The following is a 21,176-nucleotide window of genomic DNA, read 5'->3' as shown; positions in this document are numbered from 1 at the left end:
AGATCGAGAGACGACCATCCAACCGAATCCGAATATTTGTCTATTTTCGTGCTCTGGAACCTTGCAGTGAGTCGCCCGAGCCGTGTTCGTCTCTTGTATCTGTACCATCACCATAGAGCGCGAGCAGGATGACCTCTAAAGCTCAGAAGAACTCGCTCCACATCTATCTTACCGAGTCTGTCGTCTTTCTCCGTTCTTCCGACTTCTCCGGAAGGCGACAGGCCGCCAACAATGCAGCCACTTCTGTTCTCCGCGGTCTCTTGACGCTTGAGCTCGTAAAGCCAACTAGAATATGTAGCATCGACATCGAGTTGCAGGGGAAGACCGCCACAGTGTGGCCCGAAGGTGCGCCACTTTCCTTACCACCTTGACCTGCGCAGGAATTTAGCCAATTCAACAGGTATCGGAGCACGAAGAACAGAGGTCACAGAGGAGCATAAATTGTTTACTGCTACTCAAACCTTCTTTCGTGCCGCGACGACTCCGACTACGAACTCACGTCGCACACTCTCTGTCGGCCCCGGTCTCGCGTTCTATCGGGACGAATATGAGCCTCGACAAGATTCCAGTCTTCAGCGTCGACCTCCTGAGGCACCCAACTACTTCTTCTCCAGCTTTGCCGACCGTTCTCCCTTAACAGAGGAGCCTATTGAACGGGGAAGGGACAGGACAAGACGACGACTCAGCGCAGATTCGACGTATTTCGGGCGCGATGTCGCACCACACGTCGTCGGACAACAACATTCTGGCTCCAGATCCCCTACACCTATGTATACGCCTCCAGCAAGCTCGTCTGGCCACCCGACCGCAGATGGTTTCCCCTCTTCGAGAAATGGCTCTGTTAGTCGGTTCACCTCTGCGCGAAGGGCAGATGACGAAGAAACCAATCGCTCATTATCTCGTATGTCTAACCTTTGCCTGCATACTTCTTAGCCATTGACACAATTACAGGTCCTCCATCATCACACAACACATCACAGCAGCCATCGCTATCCAGGATTCGCCCTGCTCCCGCTTCATCATCGTCCAGTTTCCGCGATCATCCTTCTCCCGCTCTATCCAGGACCGTCAGCAACGACGAACAGGCGTCCACTTCTACCGCAGGGACATCTCATCCTCCATCTACCTTGGCATCTTCTCCCGCACGAAATAGGCGCGATGAAAGCGCGGAAGATCACCGGCGAGGACGAAGGACCGCCCGATTCAGTCTTGCGGCTGTTTCAAACAGTATCCTCGATGCCGTGAAGGAAAGGGTGCGGTCTCGATCGCCGATGGTGGACAGGATTGACGATAGGAGTAAGAGCCGAGGGCGAACTCTGGATAAGGGCAAGGATCAGGAGGTCCCGAGGGATCACACAAGGGAGCCGGGCAAGGAGAAGGATGGAGCCTGGCACTTCTGGGAGAATAAGGTCGGAGATCACGGCGACGACCACAAGGAGTTTGGCGATGGATGGCGGGAGTTCAAGAAGGGTGCGCCAAGCTTTGCTTTTCTCGTGTCTAAGCTGCAGTAATGATAATGTTTTCCTCAGGCACTTACACCTTCCCTATCTCGTTCGCCATCCCGGCAAACATGCCGCCGTCACTTGAATGTGATTATGGCTCAGTTTCCTGGCGCTTGAAGGCTCAAGTACACCGACCGGGTACTTTCACGTCGAAACTGACTGCGGCACGGGACGTCATCATCGTAGCATGCCCCAGCGAGGATGATACCGAAGATACAGAAAATATCGTCGTCGAACGGTTCTGGGATAACCAACTGCAGTATCTTCTTTCTGTCTCTGGCCGTATGTTCCACATTGGCGCCAGCATACCTATCAACATGAACTTCCTGCCAATGGCGAAGATGAAAATTCATCGACTATCTATCGTCCTCGAAGGTGACTGTTCTTGTATCTTTCACCGGACCTGCTTTTGCTCATATCAGGTCCTCCATCCTCACAGAGCGGGTAGATTACTACATCCAGATGAAGCGAGTCGCCCGATCTGATCTCACGAATCGTTTCCCACTTCTCAGCATCAAGCACACCGCTAAAAATGCCACCACCACCGCACCTCCTATCCTTCCTCTGGACTCTGAAGATCCTCATGCTTTCGACGAGTCTCCTTTACGCGTGCTCCTCAGTCCAGAAGACGACCCGTCTGAGTTTGCTTCGTCCTTGATGGGCCCCGGTCCATGGTCGTTCCACACCCAGCTCCAGCTTCCCGGGGCGTGCGGTTTACTGCATTTTACGAATCTGAATAAGAAGTCGAACATCCAGATTCATCATGTGCTGAAGATCGTGGTGAGAGTGGAAAGAGGCGACGATCTGCATATCGACCCGAAGACGGGTAAGAGGAAGTTGTTCGATATCGTCGTGCAAACTCCAGTGCACATACTATCGGTGAGTTCATCGGACATTCTGAGGAAATCTCTATTAACGAATGCGCTCGATGTAGTGCCTGTGTAACTCGGAGTACACCTCCCTCCCGCGTTACTCCCAAGCCCTCGACTCCAACTACCTTTCGCCCGAAGTCCGATCCTGCACCTGCTCCGTCAAACGTCGCGGCCAGGCCGTTGTCCCTTCCCGCCCTTCTTCCCGACCTCCCGTGAAATCGGCCTCTCATCACCACACTCACAGTTCACATATTTCTGCTCCGACCCATGCGTCCGACGCATCCACCTTAGCTCTCGAACGCCATCCTACGCAATCTTCGTCATCGAGCGAGTCCGTCGCGTCGGTTGCGTCATTGACAATGGTTCCGCCACCGAACATGACACAGGCAAGACTGGGGAGTTTGTATGATCGCAATCTGATGTTCGAGAGGTTGATTACGGGGCAGCAGAGTGAGATGGGGGAGAGCCCGCCGGGCTATGAGTTCATCTCGAGTGTCATGCCTGTGGTTCATGCTGGACCCGCACCGTACGATGAAGAGGGTGTGCCTGTCGAAGTAGAGTACACGCCACTCCCACTCACGCCACAGGTGCGGTGAATACTGTCGGCTATGAGTCATGGACTCATGATACAATTTTGTTGCTTGCTTGCTTTTTCTCCTCGCTTTATGTATTGACGTCGGATCGGATTTTTGCTTTTATCCTGCCGTGGTTACTCTTGCTCTAGATCTAGTAATTTCACCCACATCATCATTTCGGTATCCTATCTTTGGGCATTTTGTGGTTTCGATGGTTCTTTCTTCTCATTTTCCCCCATCCTTGTTGTCGTTGTCTTTCGCGTTCTGTAGCCCCCCACTTTTTCTTCGGATTATCGAATGTTATTTGCTCTCAGCCTCATGTAGATCAGTGTCGTCACCCCGTCCCATTCACTTTGCGATAGGCGGTTATGAACACTGTACAGCAGTCCACTTCTAGTCTCCTCCGCACGTACCAGTGTCACCTACTGTATCAGCCATGCTCTCCACCTCGTCTTCTCATGACACCTCATGCCGCCTCTCTTCGTATTTTTATTTACCTTAGAGATATTGTGCGTTACTCACTCAATCTAAACATGTATGTGTACTCATCTCAACACAATGATTCAGCCTCTCGGTCAATAGTGCTGATCTAACGACGTGTATTGTGGGTTCCGTCTTCGAATTCTTGTGTGACTCGCTGAGTTGACGATCTTAACTGGGGACCGTGAGCATGGCGTTCGGTCAGTTCAGGCCGCGCGGCGTTCAGCTCAGCCCAACAACCGGACTTTGGTCGTCAACAACGTCAACTGGAAAGTGAACGTCGAAACGGTGCCTCCGGCCAAAGAGACAGTATATAGAACGAAGAAAAAGCAAAGTGAAAGCAGTGATTCAAAGACCCGGGAACGTTGAAAGCAGAATACAGACGCGTAAAACTACAGGATAGATGCGTTACAAATAATCGAAGAAAATGAAAGTCACCGTTGATGCAGATGTAATGGATGGATAGATGGAGAAACGTATGCAGTGTGCGTGAAGGGTATTATATACGCTCTTCATCCTCCTTAGTGGGCAAACTGACCAGCAGAAGCCACGCACGGAACATGAATAACTACAGTGTCGTTACATAGAGCCCTGAAACCCATCATCAAAACTTGGGATTGATAGGACTTTGTGCGCGGTCTTGGGGCCGGAATGGTGTCACGGCCCGGCTAATGTTTGGCGATAGTGATGGGACGACGTCTATTGACTCTGACGCTGAGTAGGTTGTCCGGTCATCTGCATCCTGTGCGACGAGGCAATCATTTCAATGTCAGGATCTCGGCATAGCGACTTGACTTTGAAGGGAGTCGAAGTGAGCCGAACGCACACGAGGTTTTCTGACAAGCTCCGCCTCATCCGCCAAAGTCCTCCCCACCGACAAATCCCTCGTCACATCCCCGCCCCTGCCGCCATCACTCAGACTGGCATCTTCGCCATTCCAACCCGAGCCAACAATGCCAAGCCTCATCATAGACGTCGGAGATATATCCAATACCACATCGTGAGGGAACGGTAAGACATTCCCAGGAATCGTAAGCGGGCGGGACGAGATGTCTATGACGCGCTCGTCGCGGAAAGGTGTGATTCTACCCGCCTCAAGTTCGCTGTTGATTTGCAAGAGGCGTCGGCGACGATGGAAGAGGAAGAGAAGACCGACAAATAGAAGGACGAATATGATAGACCCGGTTATTGTGCCGGCCAAAATGGCAGTCATGTTATGAGCATGCGGAGGGTCGGAATCGGGCTGGTCTGCAGGGTCAGAGCGTGGCCAGAGCGAGGCGCAAGTCGGACATGGAGACATCGGCGGTGGAAGAGAGCGTCGCTATGCAAAACTGGGCTATATTGACTCGGTAAGAAAGATAACACTGAGCAGAAAGATTGCATGGCTTACAATCACTATGTTGACCTACCGCGTAGCGCAGCGGCGTGGAGTATTGGCCAGCCAGCTGTCAATGGCCGTGACGGCAAACGTGAAGGAATGAAGGGGAAAGTTGGCGGCCAAACGACGATCCGAACTTGACACAGAAGTCAGGCAGCCTAGTACTTGTGAGATTTTCGAGCGCTAATCCCATGCTTCTGAGCTCAAATCCTCTAGAGCTTCCTGATGGTTGGCGTGTGGACCAGAAGCTTTTGTTTCCCGTTCACCCAAATCGTCGCCGACAATACGGGAGCGCCTGGGATGCTTCGTAGGTTCCCGGGCAACGTACGAGGTACCGTTGTTATTGTTTTTGAAGATTTGAAGCCGCACGTCATGCCTGAACCTGACAAGCGTTGGTTAGTCGTGCTGGTAGTATCCCGGCCATACCGGTCAGTCCTCGAGTTTGTCGTGATAGATAGCCGAGGATGAACTGGTGAAGCCTGATGCGACATGTCAGGAATGATGGACTTGTTGAAGCGAACACGGTGTAGTGCAGAAACAACATGGGGACGCTTTCTGGGCTTTGTTTCATGATCAGTGTGGATGGATAAAGACTGCTGGTGGGTTAAAACCTCATCTCGACCAGCTGCAGTTATCTCAAGGGACACCAAGAAGCTGTGGTATTTGACAGAGTTCACTTACCATCGTCAAGGTCTCCCTGTCCTAGCGCTTCGAGTCTGCTCAGGTCTCTTGCTACAGGGGCAGGAAACAAGCACAGGAACAAACTGGAACGTTCGTTTAGGCAACGTGCACATCGATCACGGCCAATGAGAGTATTCCGATAATGCCGAGGTCGAAAATGAAAGATGAGGAAAGTTTCAAGAGAGCGGGATGACTTCATCAGAGAGCCGGATTGCGCGTAGTCTGAGCTTTATTCGTCGTGAGTATATCAGCTCATCCGCTCCCCCCACATACTATCCTCAACTTCATTCCAATCCAATCCACTCACCCATATAACTCACTGACTATGCGCGCCTACTACTTTGACAACCTTCCGGGCGACCAGCGTCTCGCTCACGACTCTGGCAAAACCGTCTCTCCTGAATTGCTCAAGAAGCTCAACGTTCTGTACTGGACTATCCCCATCGACGAAGAGGGAGCATGGGAGGGAAAGATCAACGAAGTGGCGAAGGAGAGAAGCTACAAGAATAGAGACACGATCAATGTCACTAAGGAGGGGTTGGGGGACTCGTATGAGAGCAAGCTGAAGACGTTCTTTGAGGAGTGAGTGGCCTGATTCTTTGCTTGTTGCCTGCTTTGCCATCGCACGGCTTAGTAGTTCTATACTCATATTGCTTTCGCTTCTGTATAATATAGGCATCTGCATGAGGACGAAGAGATCCGTTACATCCTCTCGGGCGCAGGATTCTTCGACGTCCGAGGTCAGCATTATCCCCCCTCTCTACTCCCCCATCCCATCCTCTTTCCACTCGATTTTCCACTGCGCCTCAGGCTCTGCACTCCTCTCATACGCACGCCACTTGCTGCACCATTCATCCGTCCATTCTTCACATCGCATTTCGTTATATTTGGACTCACCCTCATGTTCTAATTTTGCAGAGACCCCTACGGATGCTTGGATCCGCATTCACGTCACTCCCGGAGACCTCCTTGTCGTCCCAGCAGGCATCTACCACCGCTTCACGCTCGATGAGCTGAACGCCGTTAAGGCTATCAGACTGTTCAAGGTTCGTTAACCGTCTATACCTTTCCCATCGCCACACACCCTATACCGCCACATTGCCTTTTTACCACCCATCTTTCTCCGATCAACCTTACCTCGCATTTCCACCTTATCCTCTCACATCCTCCACTTATGGTCATCAATGATCACCTGCTCACCACCGACATATCCCCGTCCTTCCTTTACGTTTGTCAATTACAGGAAGAGCCCAAGTGGATCCCTCACACACGAAACGAAGAGACCGACAAGAACCCGTACCGTGTCGACTACCTCTCCAACCTTCCCTCCAGTGTTTCCGTCGCTTGATCGCCGCCAGCGTTTCCATCGCTTGATCATCCTGATCCGCTTGCTTGCTTGAAGAATGTTCCCGGAATATCAATGCTGTAGGCTGTAGTATTCGAATGTTGTAGGCTGTCCCGTTTGATTGTACGAGTTGTAACGCATTGTATGCCTGACGATGTGCAGCAGCGTATCACAGGAGAAATACTGAGACGTGTATATGTCGTCGCTTCATAATGTTGTGATGTGTGCCCTTGTGTGCTTGTCCTGGAGAGCCACATTTGACACGGAATCATTTACTTCATTGCAGAGCTCTCACAACGATGCGGTTCATCGGACTAAATTTGTGACTACAGACACAATTTGTGTCAAGGTCGAATAAACGTCTTCTATTATCAATCTTATACCGGCGTTCGTCAAAGAGCAGACAGAAAAAATAAAGGGACAAAAAAGTACTTCAAACTGGGGCAAAACATCAGCGTAGCGTATCGTGAAGCATAATGGGATATAAAAGCAACATGAACTCGAACAGCCAACAACGATCAATCTTAAAACTCTCAACAACGACGTGCAAGAGAGTATGGAATAAAAGCACACAGGCGGAAAACGAACAGAAAAGAAAACAATTACCGAGCGGAACGTGCACACACAGCTGCAAGGGAGTATTGGTATACTGGAAGATTTCAAGGCGATTCAGTCGCCCTCATCGACTCGCTCACATCTCCTTCTCGTCCTTCGTGTTCATGTCCGTATTTGACGCCACGACCCCCTCGTCGTCTGCCTGATTGCCCGCTACATCCTCATCCACCGCACTCATGCCGGACGTCCCGGAAGGCCCACCCCTCGCCGCACTCTGTCCCTCCGTAGACCCTGGAGCCAACGGACTGCTCTTGAACCTCTGTCCCTTTCCACCAGACGCACTCGGCGTCACGGCTCTAGGACTCGGAATCGGCGCAACGATGGAAGGTCCGCCGCTAGCACCACCAGTCTGAGCTTGAGCAGCGCGTTTCTGGCGGCCGCGGTCGAAAATGATAGCACCGAGTGAGGAAGCGGGGGAGCCGCCGCGTGAAATACCAGAGCCGATTGCGGCCGTGACACCAGGGGCAACGCCGGGAGTAGCGGTAGGGGCGGCAAGGGCATTGGCGGGGGGCGAGCGAGGGGGAGAGGAAGGGGGCGTGACGACTATCGGGGGCGAAGCCATCGTTTCAGCGTCTTCCATCTTCAACCTCTCTTTCTCGTCCATGTCGTCGATCGCACCCTCTATGATCTTGGGCTCTACATTGGAATCATCTGGACGAGACTGTACTGTCTCCAATGGTTCGCCCGAGGGAAGGGTCTTAGGGAGTTCTCTGGGTGTAGGAGGGGCACTTCGACTCCTTAGGAAGGACAGATTCTTCAAGGCTGGGATGGCGATAGGGCGAAGGACATTCGAGCCTTTGTTCGTGGTCGCGTTTATCGGGGTGGGGCTGACAGGTGCATCGGGTCCAGAAGATGTAAGGTTAGGAGCGGAGCCTTTGCGTTTGAGAAGGTTGGAATTGTCGCCAGCAGAAGGAGGAAGATATTTGGAAGCCTCGCCACGGTGGCCACCTTCAGGGTCGAATTCGTCGTATATCTCTTCGCCAATAAGTTCTACAATCACAAAACGTTAGATCACCGAAAAGAAAATTGGGATATGAAGATGGGCCCTTACCTTCAAGGACATCTTCGAGAGTGATGATACCAAGAGGGGCCACGAGCGGATCAAAGCTCTGCAGGAAATCGTTGACGTTCTCCTTGTTCAGCACCGCATCCGCAGGCATACTTGCTTCCGCTTTCGGCAGCTGAACGAAGCTGCCCCTCTTCACCTTCTGCCCGTTGATCGTTTCCGAAGGACCAGAAGCAGCAGCAGGTGATTCAGAGGAGCCTTCCATTCTTCCCATCTCAACGTCCTCTACCTTTCCACGTTTCGAGCGACCGCGTTTCTTGAAAGAGAACCTCTCGCGCTCGGGTGAAGATCCATTTCCACCGTTACCGTTAGCGAAGTCCTTTTCCCAGACGCCATCACCCTTGAGCGTCGCATCGTTTTCATCGCCCTCAGCATTTTCGCCGGGACTCCCTGTCCCATCATTGCTGTCATTCGACTTCTTTCTCCTCCAGCTCTTTCTTCTAGGCTGCTCTTCTTCTTCCGAGTCGGAGTCGGAGCTGCTGGAGTCGCTGATGCCGACACGGTCTTTCAGACGCTGGGTGAGGCCTTTCTTGACAGCCTTCTTGACAGAGGCAGCATGTGCGATACTCAACCGTGAGACGACAGCCATATGAGAGCGCCCTTCCTGGAATTTGTCGAGGATACCGAGAAGAGGTTCATTTTGGTAGACGGAGGGTAGTTTGTTCAGCTGAACCTTGCGGACGGGGACGGCATCTGAATAATGGCAGGGGAAACAGTCAGCATGGTGCAAATCGGTTGGTAGAGTTGATCCTACCTTTGGGATCTAGCAAGACACATTGCTTCACTAAGAGCACACCAAGAATTTTGGGAACTTTGGTCATCCTTCCTTCCCGATCAGGGACCTCTACTTCCTCGAAAACGGGAATACGACTGTGTCCTGTAGAACAGATCTTCTGTAACGTCTTATAGTCCAATTTTGCGTCAATAGACAACATGAAAACATCATCAATCTTCGTCATCGACTATAAATAGAGGTATGTCCCCTCAGTGAGTGATACGTTGGAACAAAAGGAAGCCGGGGCAGCTCACCTGTTTGGCACTCTTTTCCTGCAAGTCAAGCGTAGCACCAATAATGGTTACAGTGTCGGAACGGAGATCACCGCCGAGCTGACCGACGGTGGAGTGCATAGCGATGAGCTCTTTGAGTTCGCCACGACGATAGATGATACCGTGATGGGGACCGAGACTCAGTTCAAGAATTTTTGCAACTGGCCAAGCGACGACACCCTACGAGAGTTGTTCCGATGGTCAGTACAAGCGATCTGGTAGTGAAAACGAAAATACGAACGAGAGTATAGAGAAGCACTTTGACAAGAGGGGCCATCTTCGCGCCAATGTAAAGGCCATGACGAGTACATATTGACTGCGGGATGATCTCTGCGAAGCTATATAAAACAAGAAAACCCGATGAGTACGAGAACAAACTTGCAGGGAAAAAGCAGATTTGAAGAGCGTTCCACAACTATGACAGGCGGGCAACTCGCAAAAGATGATGGCCGGCATAGTGCGGAGATAGACACCCGTCCAGCGGCAAAGCTTATCTGTTCCGAGGTCTTGGCGACTGCGGGGTAACGCTTGCAAATTGTCACAGCTCACGCGTGATGGAAAAACGTGCAGGACACGCGTACACTCTGCGAAACGCGCGCGAACGCGAAAGAAAGGGGCGTTTGTTTATGTGGAAAAGGCGCTCACATGACGATAAGGACGATAGAGACAACGACGCTCTGTACACCTCCGCCCAGGACAGGATCTGCGATGATGGGAAGGGTCTCGTTTGTGATCATGTTGGCGAGGAGGAGGGTGACGAGGAGGAGATGGCCATTCTGGCGAATGGGCTTGATTTGGTTTGCATACTTGCGCTGGAGTCTGTTTAGGACATGAGTAGGGTGGCAACAGGAAGACACGAGATGGACTGACGGTGTTCCACTGATGGATAGTACGTGTAGTTGTGTCTCATCGAGAGACATGTAGCCTAATGTTAGACCGGCAAACAGACCCGAGAGGACGACAAGGATGGGAATGAGACAGGCGAATGCGATGAATTCGCCATTGGAGAGGCCGTCGTGGTCGGCACGCTTTGCAAAGTGGGCCCTTGCCCTGTTGGAGAAAGAAGGCACATGTTGTGAGGCTGTTGCAAGCAGCGAGAAGAGAAGGGAGGAGGACGGCGAGGAGAACGCTCTGAGCGGAGGTGGCACCATTCGTTTGGTCCCCGCCCTCCGTTCGCCCTTCCCTATTTATGCTCTGCCGCACTCGGCTAGCCCACCATCACGTAATTCGCCTTGGCGTCACGCAGCACCGACGGCGCCACTCATCCCGCCTGCGCGCCACACTCCAGCTGTGCAACACTTACACTGCATCATCCTCTCTACTGCGCCCTCGCACCAACGCCCTCTTTTGTCTCTCCATGCTCTAGACCACGAAGCTATCATTGTCCACTTTCCTTGTTCACGCCTCAGCTCCAGTGGCTCTCTAGCGGAACGAGTGTCTTTCATCCGCGGACGGTCGGTTCGGATGTGATCCACTGAAAGTGGCTACTATGAAAACTTTGTCCAAAGACCACCCCATTGGCAGGAGAAAACGTTTGGTGCTACTGTATCGAGCTCTAGACGTAGGTGCACGATATCGACATAGCCTTCTCGAGTCATGCTCGATCAGCCCTTTGCCACTGTAGTCATCTTTCGCTGCGAGGCTGGTCATCGAGAAGAAGCATGCTGTCCGCCACTACCGTCTCTTAGTCCCTGCTTCGCACACTGCATATTCCCCTTCTTTGTCAAGGCTTATCTCAAAGTAAGTCTTTCTCTCTCTCTCTTCTTGTCTTTCCGGCAATCGTATCGGCGTAGAGCCCAATGCCCGATGATACGCATCCCCGCTGAACATAGCGTAATTTGCGCCAACCGTGACGAGCATCTGGACGCATTATGACAATATTATGACCAAGTATCTCACAGAGGGTCTCCAGTCCACTCCAGTCCACCGCCGAGATGACAACGGCCTGCGAAATTACTAGCATATACACCCATCATATAACGGCATGGGCTATCACGAGAAGGGCCTACTGACTCCTACTGACTATCGCAGTAATTATGGGAGGTTGGTGGCGCCGTAGGGAAGCCGATATTGAACGCACTGTATCACGCATTACGAGACCAACATCATTATAATTATTGAATTATGCATGTGTCTACTGATTCGAATACCTCAAACATTAAAATCGAAAGAGGTTCGCTAGGGTGTAAAAGACTCCTCCTCTACATTAGCAGTCAAATAAGTATGCAATCCGAGCCAAAAATAAGTAATGAGCAGTAATAGTAATCGTATAGGTACAGTGCGCCTCTTCTCGCCCCCTCGCGCTCCGCGCAAGAGCCGCCTCCAGGCAATAATAGATACAGCCGAAACAAAGTCCAGTCTAGAGTCCTCTCTAACTCAGTCCGAATGGCCACGACTACCACCGGCCTTCACACTCGCAGCAGTCTCAATCATCCGCCGCATCGGTTGAATAGACCGACTGATCGTCTGCAGTCATCCTGGACATCTGACTGAAAGACCTCCTCGGCCCCATTCCGCCTTTATCACCTAAACCCGTAGCCGCACCCCCGAACCCTATTCCAAACTGATCCTGCCCATACCCTCCCATACCCAAACCCAACCCCTGACCCATACTTAGCACCCCCTTCCCAACATCAACGTCAACGGCAATCGTCGCCCTCTTCCCCATGCCCGTGAGCTGTCTTCTCCCCAACGTCAAACTCCTCCTGATGCCATTCAACCCGAGCGCAGATCGTGCTGTTTCCGCGTGGATACCCATATCCAAGAACGACTCGCGTCTAGGTGACGGTGACGGTGCGGGCTTGGACTCATGCTGCACCTCTGTTTCTGTTTCCGCCTCTGTTTCGGATTCGATGGTCTCTTCTACGATGGCGACGACAGGCTTGGTCTTATCCTGGGCATCGGCATTGATATCGATAGGTGAAGGTGCGAACAACGTCGAGCTAGCTGAGGAATACGTCGATCGTGGACTCCCCCCTGCAAGGATATGATCAGAAACGTCCTCCTTCTCCTGTCTATCGCCATCCTCTTCATCCACCTCCGGCTTGACACTAGAATCATCATCGTTTTTCGTCGTCACACTCTTGCCACCCTTCAAAAAGATCAAACTCCTCCGCTTCCTCGCTTTCTGCTCCTTCAACTCTAAAGTAAGCGGGGACTCGACGGGCGCAGCCAAACTGACCGAACTCCGATTATCCGCCTTTGCACGACGACCGGGAGGTTTTGACCTCGATCTCGACCTCGTAGGTGTAGCGCTTGGGCTAAGAAGGGGCGAAGACGGATTGTGGGATGACCATGCCGACGGGCCATCCGAGAACGACAAGCTGGGTACTTTGCCGGCCCCGAGAGATGCACGCTTGAAGAACCGCTTCACAGAGGACGACCGACCCAATGCGGCCTTCTCCGTGTCCCTATCCGCGTCGTCATCCTCTCCTTCCGTGACGGAGACGAGGGGTAGTTGACCGGCGGACAAGTATGATGCCGACGACAAGGAAGACGTGGAGTCAATGGCAGAGAATAGTGGCGATAGGGAAGGTGAAGGGATCGTTGCGAAATGGGAGCCGGAAGGCGTAGGCGTCAAGCTTAAAGAGCGCGGAGGGGGTATAACGTGCACTGTGAGCGATTTATGGGCTCTGGAAGAATGTCGACGATGGAAGAGCGAGGACGTCAAAGTCGAGGTGGAAGGGGTGCGGGTTGGAGGAGTGGGTGTGCATGAACGCTGACGAATCGACGACAGACTGTTTTCCGTCGGTTGGGATTCGTAGGGGCGCGATAATTTGCGATTGATCCAGAGAGATGAAGTGTGGGTCGAGCAAGGGGCAGGGGCAGGAACCCGTTTATCATATTGAGTTCGAGTTCTGGGCAGCGCAGAGCGCACATGCTCCTCGACGACTGACGTGCTGACTCTCCGCACCCGCACGGGTTTGCAAGAAATTCGACGCCGTCTTGGCCTCAACGGCGCGTCCGGATCGTTGTCGATGTTAGCTGACTTGGTCTGCGGGGAGGAGGAGGAGGCAAGATCCGTGCTCGACGAAGATGAGATATCGGAAGACGTCGTTTCCTGCCGCAGACGTCCATGCCCACGCTGAAACATGAGGTTTTGTGAAAACCTGAACTTTGCGTGTCGATTCAGAGGTAGGGAGTCCTCGAACTCGGCGAGTGAGCCTATAGAAGGAGGTGTAACTCTTAGCTCTAACGCTGAGGCCCCTGCAAAGCGTGGTGAGTCCTTGGGGCTATTCGCAGAAATGTAAAAGTGAGCGACTATCATCAGGGGGAGGAAAACAGACATACGGTGTTGCGGTGGTGGATACAGAAGAAGAGGGAGGCTTTAAGGACCTCCTGCGGAAGGCACTGGCAGGCAGCGACATCCTCTTTGAAGAGATTGGCGCCGGCCCTGCATCTGTCGTACCATCATCTGTATTGACAGAATCATCCCGGTCAACAGCCTTCCCCTGTTCGAGTCGAGTTTCCGCCACACGTTCATCGGTTTCTTCAACTTCTAAGAATTGGCGTAGCGTCCACACTTCCCCTTCACTGTGATATCCTGACTCCACATATGCGATTCTCCCTACTCTGCGTCTCGTCGTCCTACGGCGCGGGCCGGAAAAACCAGTCCCCTTGGCGTAAGATTGATCAGCATCATCATCAGAGGATAAGACGGGTCTGTAACAGATGCGCGGGATCCGTGTAGCCGCCTCTGCTTCAGTCGCAGGAAAACAGTAAGGTTTGTGCTGATGCTGGGAACGAAAGGCGCTTGCACTCTCGGCTGAGAGGAGACATGGGCGTATTCCTGATTCAGACACTGAGCGTTGATGGTGGCGAGAATTTCGGGAGCAGTACGATGTCTCGCTGTGGTCGAACATCCAGCCGAAGAGAATAGGTCTGACAGGAATGCTCTGTTGTTGGACAGAGCTGTCGAGTGATGGTCGAGGAGAACGTGTCGGTTGGGAGAGAGGGATGTCGGCTACAGAAGGATGGGCCGATGTATACAGCACCATGCAGAAATGAGGGTAGTCCAGGACCGTATTACTAGTAGGCACGCACTGTTATATGACGTCCAACCACGCCTCACCTCACCGCAAGTGGCGAGAGTCAAAAAAAAGTCAGTCACCAGAACGAACTGCGGCTACAAAGCGAATGTGAATGAGCAATCCTATATACTCATGCAGCGAGCGCGCAAGAAACACGCACCTCGATAAGGTCGGAACGGTCTTGATTTCAGCAGCTTCTCCCTCAGCTGTTTCAGAAAGACGCGGGACTCTCAGGTGACGAGAGGCAGTAGAGTGTGCAGTACCGTCTGGATCTGTCTGACTGTCGGCCACTGTTGTGCAGAGGGTGCTAGGAAGGGAGAGAGAAGAGGACGGCCAGAGGCAGAAACATATGCGAGGATGTTCAGTTCACTGGGCATGACACCAGGCTCGAGGCCCTTAGGAACGCTCGGCAGTCTGGAGGACATCCGAAATTCATAGAAAATTTGATCATATCGGCCCATTTCGACAGCGGCCTTTACGCGTCCCGGGCCTCTTCCTGCCTTCGAAATTGGGCGGTCACCATATTTCGTATCATTTCTCCCCGGCCGGACCGGTCTACCACCTATGCCAGTACAAGAGCTCGTTCTAAGGCTCCAACTTTCATCTCAACCACATCGCTGCACAGTACGCCGTTGTCTCCCAATCATTTTTATTTTCTCTATACCCCATGCTAGTCACCTACTCAATATAACCTCGGGCTTTGTCCGCTGAGGACTTCTCAACGTCGGCGGTGGTGATACTGGCGCAGACTCCATCTTTGCCTCCTCACTCAGTCGCCTCTGAATAGTCTCGTTCAAACGCAACCAGTCCCTGCGCTCTGTATCACTGATTGTCGGGCTCGGCTTTGGCTTCTGCAGCTTGCGTGTTGGTGATGATGGACCTGGCTCTGGTTTCTTGTCCACAGCTACAATGAGTGGCGGCGCTTCCCGCGTAGGCGAAGTTGGCGAGGGCGGTAGGCTCGGTCTTCTGAACCTGAATTTCGCCTTTCGTGAAGGTGGTTGTGGAGGCGGTGGATCCGGCGTCTGCACGACGCTTTCTGGGTATTGCTATGATGTCCAGGATTCAGCAATCGTTACTAGTATATCCCTTCGCAGAAGGCTTCACTCACGACGTCTTTATCAACATCCTCTCTGAACCTGGAGAACTGTCTGAACATGGGCGTTGGCCTATGCGAGAGCTGCGAGCCCTGCTTGGTATTTGCTGGTGAGTGGTATGGCGTGGCATGTCTGACCGATGGGTGTGGCCCAGCGCCAGTCCCAGCGCCAGAAAATGACCCATGGATCTGTCGCTCATGTCGAGGTGGAGAGCTCTCGCGAATAGTTGTGTAGGTCACCCGAGATGGTCCAGCTTTTGGCGGAGAGCCAACTCGTTTGTGCTGCGACGCAATTATCAGGTCTAGCAAGGACTGTGGCGAGGTAAGGCTTACCCGAGTAAGATTTGCGGGTCCGTGCGCAGGGTACGCAGGGGACGATTCTGCACGTCTGCGAGAAGACGAATCCATGGCGGAGAGAGGGCGGACGATACGAAGGATAGGACGGGATGGTCAAACCTTTTGCAACTTGTACAAAAACGAACCTTCTTATATCCCCAGCGAACTTTGCCTCGTGTTGATGACGCGTCGTATTCGCGTGGTTTAGATGACTCACACGTTCAAAGCGTATACTGTGCCGAGTGTCCTGCGTAGACAGATGCGCAGGAGTCAGGTCGTCTGGACAGCATAGCATCGGGAATGAGGAATGGGCTATAGCCACGGCGTAGACAGGCTGGCTAGGCGGGTGATTAGGAGAAAGTGGGGCTTACACAAATGAAGCACTCGTTCCGTTGTAGCCGAGAACAATTGAAGATGCCATAAGGAGTGTTCGTTGCGAACAAAAACAAGGCGGAGGGTCACGACAGCAAACACGAGGCTTGTGTGAGACAAGCTTAGACGCGGCGCGGAAACGTGGTGCTTGATGGATACAGATAACTTATACGGAGTCGCAAGCCATGAAAAGTACAATTGAATACATGAGGATGCTCGTACCTATTCTACCTACCTATTCCTCTCAGCCGAGCCCTCTTCAGTCCGTCTCCTTCACCAGCGTTGCATTATCGGACAAGACCCTGTTCAACGAATCCCTCTGCTCACAATTCTCAAACGCGAAACTCTTCGCAATCTCAACGATATCCTCCTCGCTCTTTCCCCTAAAGTGTTCTGCCCATTCCTTGACCAAGAATTCGGAGACCAGAATGATGCGCGCCAGACGTCCAACACGGTCGCTCATCTTCCAGACTGGGAAGGGGTAGAGCTTCTGGTTCTCCTCTGGGATCTCTTGTTTGATGTGGTCGATGAGCGGCTGGTAGATGTGCTGAACGGCGCTCGTATCTGTGCCCCAAGCGTCGACGGCGAGACGGTGCTTCTTGGCGAGGAAGTCCTTGAAAAGGGTCATGTAAGGGGTCTTCAGCGATACATGAACCATGCCCTATAAACAATAGTTTGCTGAGTATCTAGGCCAGGTATTGCAACAGCAAGACATCTTACCTGGAACCCGATATCCTTCCATAGCCAGATTGACCAGCTCAAACGATCCTGCGAACAGATTAGCTATTGCGCGATCCCTGTTTTGAGATCAGCGGAGCTTACCTTATTGTAGATCGCAAGTTGGTCCTTCAAGACTTGCAGCCTCTCCGCATTGATCGCATCCGTCTTCGCACCCTCATACTGCGTCCTCGCATAAACCGGACCCCACTCTCCATTCCACACGCAAAGCCCATGCTCGTCCATCCACTGCCTCTTTTTCTCATAACTCCTCCTCAGCCTCGTCCTCTGTACATCGCTGCTCACGTACTCCTCTGGACTCGCAGGGAATCCGAACAGCGAATAATCATGGATCGCATACCCCACATTCTCCCAGCTCTTGTATGAGTCTCCAAAGTGGCTGAAATCCGACGCGAAGGTGTTCCCATCGAAATAGATTGCATGGTCCGCGTCGATTGCCCTAATAGCCTTGTATATCCTATGATAGAAGTCGATCAGCCGCGTATGCGTCGGGTCGGTCGGTTCGTTCATAGGGTTGTAGGCCGCGATCCAAGGATTGCCGACGTAGTGCTTCGCGAGCTCCTCCCAGAGCCAGATCGTCCGGTCTTGGAAGTCCTTGTGCACCCAGAAGTTGGCGATGTGTGTGCCGGCGTCGGAGTGCCAATCGGTATTCTGGCCACCGGGGCAGGTGTGCAGGTCGAGGACTGTGTAAATTCCGTGTTTGGCGCAGATATCGATGACGCGGTCGAGGTGCTTAAAGCCTTCGGGTTTGAGTACGCGAGGGTTCATGTCGTCTATAGAGCGTACGAGTGCTATGTTAGTGATGATACGTGGAAGGACCGAGAAAGGAGCATGCCTTCGAAGTGACGGTAGTTGAAAGGAAGACGGATGCAGTTCAGACCCAAGCTCTTGAAGGACTTAGCATCGTCATCCTGGAAGAAGTACTCCAAGAACTTTGGACCGTAATCATTGACATTAGCCAAAACAATCGATGAGTGTCACCTGGATGCTTACCTTGTCGAAGAATAACTCTGACTTCTTCGCTCCCACTACCTCAGCGAGTGCTTCGCGGATCTGGAATTCGCATCCGGGATAGCCTGCGCAGACGTAGAGTATCAGCTCAATGGACGTTAAAAGCAGAGAAATAAAATGACGACTCACCTGAGATGAAATTCTCCATGCTGTTTCATTGTCGTGACACCATATGTTGATCAGCACGTTGGATTACAAGACGCTGTAATAGGGAGAACGTACTTCATCCATCCACCTAATCCCGCTCCGCGCAGGATGACCTCCTTCCCATCCTTGTCCACGATCTTGGTTCCAGAGATCTTCAGGAAAGACATGTCGAGAATATGAGCACTGAGGTAAAAGGAATAATCAAAAAAGTATGTCCAAGTTCCAGTCTGGTATGGTTCTGAATCGATGAGGACCCCCAAGCGAAGAGGGTGGACGTTAGCGATCCATACTCTGTCCAAGCCCGCCTTATATTTGCACTCTAAGAGTCCGTCGAGGTCAAGACCCGTTGCATCCGGCCGTCATGGGGTACGACTCAGGACTAATAGGAGACCTCGTTTGTCTTTAGATGCACGAAAGTAACGGTCCGGAGGGCCGGAGGACCAAGAACGACACGGAGGGTGGCGTAGACGGGAAATGCTGCCTAGATTACTCCGAAGTTCATCCGCTTGTGGCAGTCTGGAGAAGTGCTGGCCGTTCTCATGAGGGGATGGATGAAATATCTGTCCAGAAGAAAGAATAAGCGGTACCCCTTTTGAGGACATTCATAGCTTCATATAGGTCAAGTGTGAGGAGAGTAGGGTGCAATCTGAGGTAGAGACGTCATTCCGCTCAAGTGACCCGACCGAGAGGGTAGTTGTAAGTAACGAAAGCCGGATGTCGCGTGCACTCTTTAGAAATCTAGTGACTGCCTAGACAAGTTTTGAACAGTATTTCACTACATGTGTAACGCGGAATAGTGTCAGCATTTTCGTCAACAAATTGATTGAAGTCAACTGACACTGTACGCATGAAATTCCTACCGCATAAAAACCCAAGAATCCGAGATAGTGAAAGCAACGAGTCCTTCCATATATAGCCGAAAAATACACCCTGTCTCTTCCCCACACAATCACAGCTCATACATCTAAGACTGACTCGCATCATACCTGCTCAACTCCCGTTACAATACACATTCCCCCACTTATCCTGCGCCACCCCCGGTAATCCACCGCCCTCGTATTCTCCTAGTGTAGCATCGATATAGCCCACCCCATAACTGGAATTCGCATTGAATGAAGTCGAAGGACACTTGAACCCTAGGAAATTCGGACATGCCCGGTCCGTCGCGGTACACGTTTCGATGCATGGTAACAGCGCCGTATAATTCGCGCTAAACGGCGGCAAGTTCTCGTTCCTCGCCGAGACACCTGCAGTCTGTACGACAAGCGCAGGTGTTGTAGTGGTCGCAATTGAGACGCCGTTGGAGTTTGTAGCAACGCTCGTGGAGGACGTTGTGGTGGTCGAGGACGAGGACGGAGGGTATTCGCCACAGCGAGGCAAGGAGATCGTACAGAGCCATTTTCGGTAGGCCACTTGGCAGCCTGCACATGATTGGATGGGAGAGTAGAGGTCTCGACCGCAAGCGAAGGTGAGGAGGGATGTTGTGAAGTTGGTGAGGTATCCGAGAAGGGGGTCGGTCAAAGATGTCGGCAAAGTCGTCGAGTCGTGAACCTGGGCGGGAAATTCTGGGAAGGGGAGAGGGACAGCGTATGAGACCGACGGGCAGTATGGTAGAGAGTGGACGAGGGGACATGGAAAGGTCGCTAGAAGTTGTGGGGTATCATGGTTAATATAGTGTTTTAGGCGTCGATTGTAGTTTGCAGAGAACACATACCGGTCTTCGTAGTGAGATATATAGGTCCACTGACCTTCGTGCCATTCTCAATCGTGTATGCCGTATAATTTGTCCCCGGCGTCAAACCCCCAAGTAACCACTCCGACCTCCAACCATCCGAGTCCCTCAACCATAACTGTTGCTCGATGATCTGCCCCGAATTTGTCACGTTCCGAAGTGCACATCCCGTCTGCGGTAATTTCGTGAGATTAGCCTTTGCAGTGCGTGCGAAGACGAGAGAAAAGTTGCTGAGTGAACGTGAGGATGGGGCGGTAGGGAATGTCGTATTGGCGTCGGGGAGGGTGTAGTTCGGGTACGACGGCTGGTCAACATTCGGTGGGTCAAACGGATATGAATAAAGGATTGCCTGGTTGGCAGACGTGTCACCGAGGAAGGGAAGTTCCGTGAAGTACTCATGCACTGGGTCTCCTGTACACTTTCAACTATGAGGACGGACCACATACACCATATCAAACGCACAACGCACCTTGATCTGAGGCACCTATCTCTATACTGTCGTCTGAACTGGCTCCCCAAATGGCCAACGTGACTTTATTGCCATCTTGCACGGACAGAGTCATGTTCGCCATCCCGATGTCGTCTGTCGACAGCTGGTACACGTCTGTCCCGCCACTCGGTCCAGGCGACGTATTATCACTGCTATTGGACACCCAGAATTGCGGAATAGTAGTCGAATTGGAGCATAGTGCGACGGAGACGGACAGGAAGGACGACGCGGAAGGACTGGGGAGTGTGAATGTGGTAGGGTTTGAGGATGTAAGGTTAGCGGCCCCGAGGGATATTGGCGTGTTCAGTCTTATGGAGGACGATTGAGCTCTTGCTTGTGGTAGTGGAAAAGCAAGACATAAGAGGAGAAGCCAGACGGGTTCAGGTAACATTCCTCTCCCCATAGCTCCGTATAAGGTTTTCGTGAAGGCTGTACAATTGGTCTTAGAATGGACGAAAAAGATGAACCAATTGGCTAGTGTGACGTTCAGCGAGAATAATGGCTGTCGTTGTGTCCAAAATCGGGTTTTATCACCAACACAGGTGAGTGAAGGTTGGGTGGGTTGCGAACAGTTCGCAAACCGATGCCGTTCACAACCAAGTCGCGCTTCTTTCGGGTGGCGCTGGCGTTAGGTGGACAATGTGGCCCAAAGCAAGCCCACCATGG

The 21,176-nt window shown here is 52.2% G+C and overlaps 8 protein-coding genes across 8 annotated transcripts; 2 read left to right on the top strand and 6 right to left on the bottom strand.

Moving 5' to 3' along the window:
- Positions 1-66: 66 nt before the first annotated feature.
- On the top strand, positions 67-3,481 carry STEHIDRAFT_169941 (uncharacterized protein). The gene is made up of 6 exons (XM_007306166.1): positions 67-345; positions 401-901; positions 952-1,470; positions 1,530-1,877; positions 1,942-2,381; positions 2,437-3,481. The coding sequence occupies exons 1-6, from the start codon at positions 129-131 to the stop codon at positions 2,968-2,970; spliced, it is 2,559 nt and encodes an 852-aa protein (XP_007306228.1). The 5' UTR covers positions 67-128; the 3' UTR covers positions 2,971-3,481.
- Positions 3,482-3,927: 446 nt separating this feature from the next.
- On the bottom strand, positions 3,928-5,268 carry STEHIDRAFT_148330 (uncharacterized protein). Its single transcript, XM_007306165.1, has 3 exons — positions 4,820-5,268; positions 4,256-4,765; positions 3,928-4,171 (listed from the first exon to the last, which is right to left on the bottom strand). Exons 2-3 carry the CDS (start codon positions 4,727-4,729, stop codon positions 4,034-4,036), a joined length of 612 nt encoding a protein of 203 aa, XP_007306227.1. The 5' UTR covers positions 4,730-4,765; positions 4,820-5,268; the 3' UTR covers positions 3,928-4,033.
- Positions 5,269-5,764: 496 nt separating this feature from the next.
- Positions 5,765-7,118, top strand: STEHIDRAFT_123027 (Acireductone dioxygenase). The gene is made up of 4 exons (XM_007306164.1): positions 5,765-6,070; positions 6,164-6,228; positions 6,407-6,534; positions 6,732-7,118. The coding sequence occupies exons 1-4, from the start codon at positions 5,814-5,816 to the stop codon at positions 6,834-6,836; spliced, it is 555 nt and encodes a 184-aa protein (XP_007306226.1). The 5' UTR covers positions 5,765-5,813; the 3' UTR covers positions 6,837-7,118.
- A 406-nt stretch (positions 7,119-7,524) lies between these two features.
- STEHIDRAFT_132590 (DUF21-domain-containing protein) lies at positions 7,525-10,712 on the bottom strand (the record flags this gene model as incomplete). The annotated part of the gene is made up of 8 exons (XM_007306163.1): positions 7,525-8,438; positions 8,500-9,207; positions 9,269-9,476; positions 9,544-9,741; positions 9,803-9,899; positions 10,207-10,380; positions 10,432-10,589; positions 10,632-10,712. The coding sequence occupies 8 exons, from the start codon at positions 10,710-10,712 to the stop codon at positions 7,525-7,527; spliced, it is 2,538 nt and encodes an 845-aa protein (XP_007306225.1).
- A 994-nt stretch (positions 10,713-11,706) lies between these two features.
- Positions 11,707-14,638, bottom strand: STEHIDRAFT_169937 (uncharacterized protein). Its single transcript, XM_007306162.1, has 3 exons — positions 14,605-14,638; positions 13,852-14,524; positions 11,707-13,793 (listed from the first exon to the last, which is right to left on the bottom strand). The coding sequence occupies exons 2-3, from the start codon at positions 14,421-14,423 to the stop codon at positions 11,987-11,989; spliced, it is 2,379 nt and encodes a 792-aa protein (XP_007306224.1). The 5' UTR covers positions 14,424-14,524; positions 14,605-14,638; the 3' UTR covers positions 11,707-11,986.
- Positions 14,639-15,102: 464 nt separating this feature from the next.
- Positions 15,103-16,269, bottom strand: STEHIDRAFT_123025 (uncharacterized protein). The gene is made up of 3 exons (XM_007306161.1): positions 16,018-16,269; positions 15,700-15,966; positions 15,103-15,637 (listed from the first exon to the last, which is right to left on the bottom strand). Exons 1-3 carry the CDS (start codon positions 16,090-16,092, stop codon positions 15,266-15,268), a joined length of 714 nt encoding a protein of 237 aa, XP_007306223.1. The 5' UTR covers positions 16,093-16,269; the 3' UTR covers positions 15,103-15,265.
- A 256-nt stretch (positions 16,270-16,525) lies between these two features.
- On the bottom strand, positions 16,526-18,779 carry STEHIDRAFT_82010 (glycoside hydrolase). Its single transcript, XM_007305775.1, has 7 exons — positions 18,364-18,779; positions 18,271-18,290; positions 18,124-18,206; positions 17,966-18,062; positions 17,215-17,903; positions 17,113-17,160; positions 16,526-17,053 (listed from the first exon to the last, which is right to left on the bottom strand). The coding sequence occupies exons 1-7, from the start codon at positions 18,453-18,455 to the stop codon at positions 16,652-16,654; spliced, it is 1,431 nt and encodes a 476-aa protein (XP_007305837.1). The 5' UTR covers positions 18,456-18,779; the 3' UTR covers positions 16,526-16,651.
- A 499-nt stretch (positions 18,780-19,278) lies between these two features.
- STEHIDRAFT_60170 (uncharacterized protein) lies at positions 19,279-20,901 on the bottom strand (the record flags this gene model as incomplete). Its single annotated transcript, XM_007305669.1, has 3 exons — positions 19,279-19,931; positions 20,003-20,428; positions 20,490-20,901. 3 exons carry the CDS (start codon positions 20,899-20,901, stop codon positions 19,279-19,281), a joined length of 1,491 nt encoding a protein of 496 aa, XP_007305731.1.
- Positions 20,902-21,176: the final 275 nt, after the last annotated feature.

This window comes from Stereum hirsutum (assembly GCF_000264905.1).
Source record: "Stereum hirsutum FP-91666 SS1 unplaced genomic scaffold STEHIscaffold_10, whole genome shotgun sequence".
In the NCBI taxonomy this organism is placed as follows: Eukaryota; Fungi; Basidiomycota; class Agaricomycetes; order Russulales; family Stereaceae; genus Stereum; species Stereum hirsutum.
The sequence above is the reverse complement of the archived record's forward strand: the minus strand, read 5'-3'. Positions and strand labels throughout refer to the sequence as shown.